Source organism: Octodon degus, unplaced genomic scaffold, assembly GCF_000260255.1.
Source record: "Octodon degus isolate 3935 unplaced genomic scaffold, OctDeg1.0 scaffold00017, whole genome shotgun sequence".
In the NCBI taxonomy this organism is placed as follows: Eukaryota; Metazoa; Chordata; class Mammalia; order Rodentia; family Octodontidae; genus Octodon; species Octodon degus.
In genome coordinates this window covers 3,901,577-3,912,005 of record NW_004524593.1, presented here as the reverse complement: position 1 = coordinate 3,912,005, position 10,429 = coordinate 3,901,577, and the positions used below count along the sequence as shown (strand labels likewise).

The window sequence follows — 10,429 nt, the reverse complement described above, 5'->3', positions numbered from 1 at the left end:
TCTCTCTCTCTCTCTCTCTCTCTCTCTCTCTCTCTCTCTCTCTCTCTCTTTTCACTTCTCTCTTCTCTCAGTCTTCAAACTATGCCTCGTCTGGTTACTTCTCCTTACTCTCACTAGTCCAGCTCACCATGATCACGTCCATCCCTTGTAGCTGTCTGCTAATTAGTCTCTTGCCCTCAACCTCTCACAGCCTATTCAGCTCAGAGTAAACACCAAAGTCCATAAGTGTCCCACAACATGTTACATAGTTAAGCTTTCTGCAACTGCTGAATCCATCACTATCACTCCCTCTGTCACGAGGACCTCTGTGGTCCTCTTTAAACACACCAGGCACCTCTTCCTCGGGGTCTGTGCCCTGGCTCTCCCCTTTGGAATGCTTCTCTACAAGACACCTACATGACTTTCTTCCTTAGTCTTTCAAATATCTTCAAATGTCACCTTATTAGAGCACCCCTCTCTGACCACTTATGTAAGTGGTTGCTTCATCATATTTGTTTTTCTCACCTTATTTTTTTCCATAGCACTTATCACCCTGACACACTACATTTATGTATTGGCTTGTCATACATCTCTATCCATGTAGCATAAAGCCTATTACACTGGGGACTTTCATCTGTTTACCAGAACATGCTAAACCTACAACATCTCTGATACATAAGAGGACACTTGATAGATATTTGTTGGAAAGGGCCAGATTCCTACAGCAAAACTCAGCTAACATTGGACAGAGCATGAACTCTTGAATGCACCACAATCCTCACTGTTCCCCACTTGGTTTTACTTTTCTATTATCTGCCCGGACTGTTCAGTAATTCAAATGCCAGACCGTCACTATAAAATATAGTGTACATACTTCTTTCAGAGTATGTATCCGGAAGTCCAGTACTCTATATAACATAAAATAGGATGGGTTTGATGATAGTCAAGAAACAGCTTTCTCAGCAGAAAAACTATTGTAAGCAACTATTCCCCTTCTGTTTCAGAAAGAAATGTGCTCTTCCTTCGGGTTTTGCTGGGCCTCATTTTGATTTTCACTGAATTGTTCAATTCAGAATTTGTGCTTTGACTATGCTTTTCTGCTAATCTTGCATTAGGCAGTGGGGGGATAAATGGAAGGGAGTGTACACCATATCTGAGCCAGGACAGAAAACAGGATCCTACCTTGAAGAACTCAATGAGAACATCTTTATTTTCCAGCCAAATAATGTTAGAGAGGTACTGGCCAGGAGTTGGAGGTGGGGCTACCATTGGAAAATTATTCAAGGCTTTTATTTTGCTAAGAAATACCTGAAAGCAAACAATCAAGAAGAAGGTGATCAGGTCCTATAACAGGAAATGGACACTGGATAGAAAATAAGGAAATTTAATCAACTACTATTTTACAAATTTAACTTTGAGTTGACTTGAAGCTTCTCAGACCCTGTATAAATTATCCTCTTTTTGTCTCTATTCTCTTGCATTTTCTATATTCACTGATTTGTTTACTTAGATCAAATCTGTTATCTTTACAAGACAGCTAATGCTGCATCTTACCTTGGCTCAAGCTTCAGTTTTCCAAATTTTATACTGATTACCATACAACCTACAACCATGTTCTCTACAATCTTCTTTCCTGTGTATGATTTGCTTCGGTAAATCCTTCTGATTTAGAAGGATACAGTTCCAGCCTCTGGCCTCTGAGAATTCTTCTCTAGCTTCTCTCATAAGGAAGGAGAAAACCCTTTTACTTCCCTTATTCCCTAGCCTCGCCTACGCATCTCCAGTATGGAACTCACTACACCGTAGAGTTGTTCTGACTTAACCTGCACCACCCTTCACGCTGCCTGGCTGTTATTGGTTGGATGTGAAAATGGCTCCCTGAAAACAAGGGAAAGTGCAAGGGCTTGGGTTCCGTGCTGCTGTCTTTAAGCCTTCCAAAATGGAGAATTCAAGGCACTCTGTGTTTCCCACATATATTTTCTCCACTGACTTAAATAAACTTGTCTGTCTCTTTATAGCCTGGGATAGATAATTATATCCCTTTTGCTCACAATTAGGCAATTCTGGTTATTTTAATGAGTAATCAGTTATTGATTTATCCATTACTTTTTTTTCTTTTTGGTGCTGGGGATCAAACTCAGGACCTTGCACTTGCCAGGCAGGTACTTATGCCTTAGAACCATATTCCCTGTCCCTATCATTTTTCTAAATAAGCTTATAGGAGAAAAAATAAAGTTTTAGAGAAGTAACTTGAGAAACTCTAGCCCTTTCTTTTCTTCCCTGAGACAGAGATTAAGGCACATTCATATTGTCTATTTTGTGATAAGATTGAGCACCACAGAAAGTACTTCTCTGGTGAGAAGAGAAAGCATTTCTCTTCTGAGACAGAAATAAGGGGGAAAGCCCAGAAAATAAACAGAAGCACAGTGCATTGTGGCCCAAGGCTCAAAGCTACAGTGACATCAAGAAGAGTGTGTCACTGGACAACACAGACAGAGGGTGGAACCAGAGCTTCCATCTTCCCGACATATGCTAGCAAGCAGGTCTATACAACGGAATGGAAAGAACACTCTTGTTATGCATAAATGCAGTCTAGATGGAGGGCACAGTAGAGTGGCAGGACTCAGTGTGGCTTTTCTCCCTTTGTCATATATTCTTCTGAAGTTTATTTATAACTTCTCAGAAGCCCTTTTATTGGCCAACTGATTAGGCAATCTTCCCTGAGCCTCTCCTCTCAGAACTGCCCTGCCTAAATCTCAATCATACACACACACACACACACACACACACACACACATGCATGTGCACATGTGCACATATACACATACACAGGTTGATCCCCCCCTCCCAGCCATGTAAATACAATTCCCACCTCCACAGTCAGTGGACGAAGTAATATACATTCTCTTAGTGGATGGAAAAGAAGAAAAATCTAATGAGTCTACAGAGAGAGAACCAAGGGAAGATACCACTGAGAACAAGTCTGACTAGAAATGAAGACTCTTTCTCCACAGGACATGGAAAACTTTGTTCAAGTTCCATCCTAAAGCCTGACCGTGTGACTATTGTAGGTTCTGTAATATACTCTGTGTTCTTTCAATAAGCCCCCAGTCCTATTTCTTTATAAACCTAACTCCAACTTTGTTAAACGTGCAGCCAAGTAGTTTTGGATCTAGCAGACAGCACTGGCTTTGGTTGTCCTTGGCATTAGCAGAGGCTGCAGGCTATTGCAGAGGTTACAACTGCAATTAAACACCTTGTCCATTCCACTTCCCTCACACCCCTGTGGAAGTAACAGTGGAGCTGGAGTGTTGGGCTGATGGAAGCAAGCAACATGAAAATTCCCTTCTTACGTTATTCATGCTGATGGCCTCGTGTCTGTCCATAATGCCTCTTGACCAAAGGAAGGTGAGACGTTTCTGGGCTTTAGCAAATATTCTCCGGACCGCCTGTTTGGTCTTTAAAGCAATGACCACATCACGATTCTCATGCTCTATGAATCCTGAGGAAAATTAAACTTAGTAAACAACTTATGCAATAACAGCAATGATAACCAATGTTTGTATGATAGTGTGTATTTTCCAAAGCATTTATACAATACATTTTCATTCTATTTTCGCACAGAAGTGGTGAGGTTGCTTGGATGCAAGTTATTTTCATCTGCATTATATAGACAAGAAAATTTAAAACTAGCTTCCCCCATCAGCTAATAGAAAAATCAGTTTCTCTACCATACTACCATGGTGTCTCCTACATATTTCTAAGGTGAAATTCATCATAGTAGTACTATTTTTATTTATCTGCACATCTTCTGTATTACATATTCTTTGTTGGTTGGACAAACAAATGACTAAATAAAAGAATGAAAGAGCCCCTGGATTTTGACTGGTGGATCTTTCTGAGATCAAGTCATCTATTCTTTCTATTTTACTAAATACAAAAAATTATGGACTAGACTGATTCAAAGTTCAAACATCATCTATTGCATCTGCGGAAGCACTGGGCACAATGCCTGGCATATAGAAAGTTGTCACACAATGAAATGAAAGGGTATGATCAAGAGCATAGATTTTTAGTGTCAGACACACCAAGGCTGGAGGGTTGACTCACCACTCACTGGCCATGTGGCCTCAGGCAAATTAATTGCTAAGATTAAATGAGGTAATGCATAAGACATACTTTGCAATGCCTCACTTAAAAAAACATTCAGTAATCAGTTGTAATAATCATACGGAAACAGGCACTCTTTACAGGACTAAATCAAGAAAATTGTGTCATATTCTATACTGATCTAAAACACAATGTGGCAGTTCTTAGGCCTCTCTTCTGTAAAATCACAGAAATGAACAGAGCTGCCAATACACGAAAAGTGACAATGAGTCCTGGATTTTCAGAAATAGTGCCAAAATATTCTGACCTATTTTCTCCAAACTTAAAATCTCACTTATTAGATAGTATTCTTTCCATTTAGATTTGGAAAATTGGCCCCTAAAAATCCATGTGACATCTTACAATGTGCTTATGAGCACAAAATAGTCTTATTTTCTTCCAGTCCCATTTTTAAGACCTTATCATATGCCAGATGCTTTAGCACCCACCGAGGGCCTGACCACAGTCTCCTCGGAAGAAGGCAGACCTAATACACTTAGCATAAAATCCTTAGGCTCCTTTTGTGTGCATCAAGCAAAGTGCAGGGACAATAGCTATGCAAGAAACAGCATCCCTTGTGGCCCTACCCTAGAATCTCCTTACAAAAACATTTTCTCAAAGGCAACTTTCAAATGTCTTTTTCTTTTAACTTTAAGAACTCCAGTATTGCTACATAACACACTCCCACGGTCCTCTATTCCTTCTTCCCAAAGAGGACTCTCTTAATGCTCTCTGTTCCCTCAGGACATGGTTATGCACCTCCCAGGACTCCACTTTTTTCAGTTTTCAGATCTACCCATATTTTATTTCCCGTTCTTCACCATTCTTGAATGAATGATGACTGAAGTGAATGGAACGAATGGGATGAATGCCTGAGTGCATGAACTTACCTTTCTTCAGTTAATTTATGGAAACATAAGGTATGATTTCAGGAAACCAGACACTCCAACAACTTACCTAGTTCTTTGATAGCATCTTGTTTGTTTTTTTCCAAAATGTCATGCAATTTCTATAAGAAATAAAGAGAAGCATAGGATAAGGTGTGTTTCCAGCTTTAAATTCTAATAAAAGAAGTTGATAGAGAAATTTTCACTTAGTTTGATTTAGAACAAACTATGTTACTCAGTTCTTCCCTCTGGTCAGTTTTACTGCTTTTCCTGTGCTGAGCCCCAAACTGCAATGAATGCTGCACAGTCAGTATTTCACATAACTATTGTATATAATAGTTCCCAAAAAGATGATATCCACCCCACTGTGCAGCACTGAGAACTCACACAGACTGAGCCCAACCTGGAGATGTGCAAGGAAAGCAGCGATGTGGGGAAGCAGTCTATAAGAAGCACACACAAAGAGTGAAATAATAAAATAACAGTGTCAACTAGAGTCTTTCCCATGCGTTACTGCTTCTCTAACCGAAGAGATAGCTCCACGCTAAGGCTCCCCAGTCAACCATACAACAGATATTTGCTGGCTGCTCAGGATGTCCCAGGCACTGCTCCTGGTGAAGCTTGCTCTGTAGAGTTGAGTCTTTCAGGAGCATAGATTTGTTCACACAACAGCTCCATGCTGATACACCTGACGACCGTTCTATATAGTTGTGAGGTGCAGGTGTCTGACACTCTGCACTCAGACAATGCATGACACAGCGCTCGTGAGAGGGAACAGCTAGTCTATTGTCTAAGCAAAGTGCAATTTTTATTTTATTTGAATTTAGAAAGCTTGCATGTCAGTATATCCCTCATTTTGAATATAATAATGAGTTATACATTTTCATCAATTAAGACAACTTTTCTTCTCTCTTAATAATATGGAGGAGTCAATATGGTGGAGGTGTCCTATGACTAGGCTACCTATACGACACAGCAAGGTCTAGCATCTGTGCTTGGGCCTCTTCATACTGAGTTGGACTTAGATCAACACTGTAATCTTGCTAGGATGCTATTATCCTGGAGAGCATACGAGCTACCTCCTGCCTCCAAAGAGACTATAATGGAAAGAGAGACAGAGGCTATTTCTCTAAAGTAAGCTGTTTCAAAATCAAGTCACTTCCAGAACACTGGCTCAAAAAGCCATTTAAATCTATATTAAAGTTTCCTTTAAAATATGTCAAAAGGAATCCACTGTGTCCCCTAAATGTCAAGGCAAACACTCCCAAATCTTGATATCTTTTGCCAAACTCCTCAAAACATGCTGTTAACACATCTCATTGACTCTGATAACAACTCTTCTCTCATCCTCCTGCTTTCAAAGTCTTTTCTCCCAAGACTCAATGTCTTTCTAATATAGAGCAATCCAGCCTGTTGGTGGTTCTTTCCATTGTACTTTTCATTCTTCAAAGTAAACAAGAGTCTAAAATTCATTCATGTTTGATGCGGTGAAGGCAGGAAGCCTCATAGACTCTTTCCCTCATCTGTCTGCAATAAGGAAAGAGCTATGCTTTCCAGGTTAAGAGCCCAAGGTAACCGACATTCACCTCACCAATCAGCAGCACAGACAGGAGATGTAAACTACAGGCCACCCATGGAGCTGGGCAACACATATGGTCACCACACCCAGGCTTTAGTAATTGGGGTTTAACTTCATTGTTGGTTTTAAAAATCAAGAGGCTGTGTTGAGAACAATCCCTTTTAGTTATTGGTACTCTTCAGCTTAGACCTTCATCTTCTCACATGCAAACATAACTAAAATCACCAGATACTGGGGTGTGGAAAGTAGATAGATGATAGATAGATAGATAGAGAGATAGAGAGATAGAGAGATAGAGAGATAGAGAGATAGATAGATATAGAGATACAAATGAAGCACAAAACAGAATATATGAAGTTAAAAGTTCAATTAATGCCACAAATTACCTATTCTATTGTTTCAAAGTATTTTAATATAATGCTAATTTGTTTCATTTACATAGTACTACTAGTTCCTCTTAGTTCATTAAAAAGAATTTTGTGCCATTGTCTTTTTTTTGTCTTACTTAAACGAGGGCATTTTTATTTATATCTTGTTTATATCTTGAGTAACTACTTTTCAGAATAGCATATAGTATATTATATTTTCTCATTTTTTAATTAAATTTTATTTTTTCAAAAATAAAAAAAATGAAACTCAAGGAAGCAGAACTAACACAAAAAACAAAATTTTAAAGTAAAGATATTCAAAGCTGGACAGAGTGGTGGATGCCTACAATCCTAGCACGGGGGAGGCTGAAGCCATGAATTTGAGGCCACCCTGGGTTACATAGTGAACTCAAGGCCAGACTGAACTCCCTAAGGAGATCTTGTCTCTAAATAAATAAATAAATAAATAAAAGACATTTATTTATTTATTTATTTATTTATTTTATTTATTTTTTTGGCGGAACCAGGGATTGAACTCAGGCCCTTGTGCTTGCCAGGCAAGTGCTTATTCTACTGAGCCATCTCCCTGGCCCCTATCTTTTTATTTTTTAAAAAAATAAAACAGTTGCTGTGTAAAAAAAGCAATCATAATTCTTGAAGACCAAAAATTTTTAAAAGGTTTAGTAGGTAAGCTGAAGAGCAGGATGATCACAACCAAAAACTAAGTTGTTAACCTGGAAAACCAGGGTAAAGGATTCTCACTGCAAAGAGCAAGAAGTTGAAAGTTCCGAGAAACTGAAAGAGAGACTAAATTCAGAAATTCAAAAATCTGTTTAAAAACAGGGAGAGAAATAGTAGTGGAAGAAACATGGAATTCTTTAGGTCATAAACCCCTAGTGCTATATGAAATGACTTTTTTCCCCTCCTGGCAGAACCAGGTATTGAACTCAACCCCTTGCACTTGCCAGGCAAGTGCTTATTCTACCGAGCTATGTCCCCCACCCCTTAAAATGACTTAAAAAAAAATCACACCTAGACATATCCTGATGAAATTTCAGAACTCCAAAGATAAAAGAGAAAATCCAAAAAGCCTCCAAAAAGAGAAAAAAGTCAGAGCAAACGTAAAATTGAACTTCTAACAGAACCTCTAATGGCACACAGGGCAATGTCTTCAAGTTCTAGCAAAGAAAATGATTCTTGTGAGTCAAGCTATTAGTTATGGGAGAAAAATATTTAAAAATAATTTTGGACATGTAAGTGAAAATATGAAAAAATACAAGTGTAATCCAACATAATAAAATAGTAAATTAAAAATTACTAGTAAAGAAAAAAGGTTCACATGGGACTCAAGAAAAAGTGGCTGAGGATAAAGTCAGAAGAAAGAAAATACATTTAAGAACAAACTATTTCTGTTTCCTTCATTGGGAATTTCTTTCAGAAGTAAGCTTTTACTGGCATAAGATTATACATTTTTTATGAATTGAATCTAATTAATGATTTATTTAAGTAATTTTTATATAATCATAAGAAATATTTTTAACTTTTCTACTTATAGACATTTATTATAAAGAATAAAGACTTTATTATACTTACAGAATATAACATAAATGTTAGAAATATTTTCTCTATTAAAAAAAAAGGAGCTCCAACAATTTAAGGTGAAGAAGATGAAGTTTTATTTACTTCCCCTTTAAGGAGGGGAGTAAATAAAACTGTTTAGAAATAATGAGTCAAGAAATAAGTATCTATGCTCATTATTTGCATTATTGTAGTAAGAATTTAACACTGGAAAAGTTCCTAGGGGCTGTCTCTGGGTAGTGGTACACTAGAGAACTGGGAGTAACACCGTTTTTCCCCACACTTAGGGCTTTCTGCAACTGATGAAACATGAATGTCACACAGGCTGGTGGACTGGTGACCCGAAGAGAACCGCTCACAACTTCAGCCTTTGTCTCACTGCCAGCAGCTATTCCAGAACCACTACCTTACCTCAAAGCCCCATAAGCTCCCAAAGCAAACTTGGGCTTCTTCAGCATTTTTCACTTTTCTAATGAAGACGCACCATAAAGAGCATAAAAGAGATTGGCACTCCTTTTCTACATCTTTTCAGTACTGTCTGGAATCAATTTATGAATCACTTCTTTGAAGCAGTTTCTCTGTACCATTCTAGACATGATTTCTCTCCTCTCCTTCCAGACTGAACTGACCCTACAAGCACAGAGCATGACAGTCTCCCCTACATAATTAGTGAAAGCAACACAGAACAAGCAATGCAAATAATATCAGTAATCTGGACATCATGAGCTTCAATCACACCCAGCCATTCTTTGATTATGGAACACACAGTCCCTGGTCATCAGAGTTAGGAAGTTGGGGCCCTGAATGTCCTCAACAATTAGCCTGCGTTTCCTAAATGTCGCTTCTTCCTTCCACAGGTTAGCAAGACACCCTTTGAACATTAACTACTGAGGCCATCAAAATCAGTTTTGGCTCCTAGAGTTCTCGTGGCTAGTGTTTTTGCAATATTTCTTGTAATGGATGGGTCTTCCTTAGGAAAGGGATTAACCATTTCTTGGCTCCCTCTTTTTCCTACCTTTTGTAAGGCATTCAATCTTTCTGATAGGTTCTGGTCCTAGTATGAATGGCTGAATTATCATGGTGGTCATCTAACATGGTTGAAGCTCTTAAGACAACAATTTATCTTCCCAATGATCAGTTCTTCTTTCTTCCCCAACCCAGTCCTAGTACAATTTCCTCTTACCTTTCCCGTGCCACAAGGGAGACCCCAATCAGCTCCTTAGGTGTCACTAAACCTGCCCCTCAAACTCCACCCCCAGCAAAAGTCCATGACAGTCTCAGCTTTCTTTGTCTCAGGTCAGAGACAAAGAAACCTGCCCCTCCCATTTTCCCTCGGATCCTCTGTGTCATTTAAAGTCAACAAAGGCCTCTTTTGGGCCAGGAGATAGCTCAGTAGAGTAAGTGCTTGCCTGGCAAGTGCAGGGCACTGAGTTCAATCCGAGGTACCGCAAAAAAAATAATCTCTCCAATAGGGAATAGACCTCTTTTACCTTTCCCATCTCTTTACTGCACCACCAAAAAACCTAACACTTTCCAACCACAGGGATGACACTCAGAAAGTCAAGAAGGCTGAGATGAGTACTCTACCTTTATTATTATGTTGTCTTTCAGCTTGTAAAATTAGGCGGGAGTTTGTTTGTTTGTTTTACATTCAAATGCCTTACCCTGTGGGCTAAGAGGAGCCACTGAATATTCTCAAACAGAAAGTACATAGGCAATTTAAAATAGTTCTTTTAGAAACATTTCTAAATTGAGAAAGAGGCCTGACTATGGACTGTCTGGGGGTAGCGAGCCTGGTTAGGAGGTGACTAGCTCCATCTCTGAGCTTCCATTTGGTATGTACTGCATGGAAATAAGGAGCATCTTAGGAAAAAATAAAAAAAAAATAA

General features: G+C 38.9%; 1 protein-coding gene across 2 annotated transcripts in view; it reads right to left on the bottom strand.

Annotated features, from left to right (window-relative positions):
- The window catches only part of Slc9c2 (solute carrier family 9 member C2 (putative)), a 111,129-nt gene that overhangs the window by 16,588 nt on the left and 84,112 nt on the right, over window positions 1-10,429 (bottom strand). For both annotated transcript variants that reach the window (XM_023710345.1, XM_023710346.1), the window contains 3 exons: window positions 5,086-5,137; window positions 3,333-3,481; window positions 1,162-1,287 (listed from right to left, as the gene is read on the bottom strand). In XM_023710345.1, the coding sequence (XP_023566113.1) occupies window positions 1,162-1,287; window positions 3,333-3,481; window positions 5,086-5,137 (327 nt within the window). The remainder of the gene's footprint in view (window positions 1-1,161; window positions 1,288-3,332; window positions 3,482-5,085; window positions 5,138-10,429) is intronic.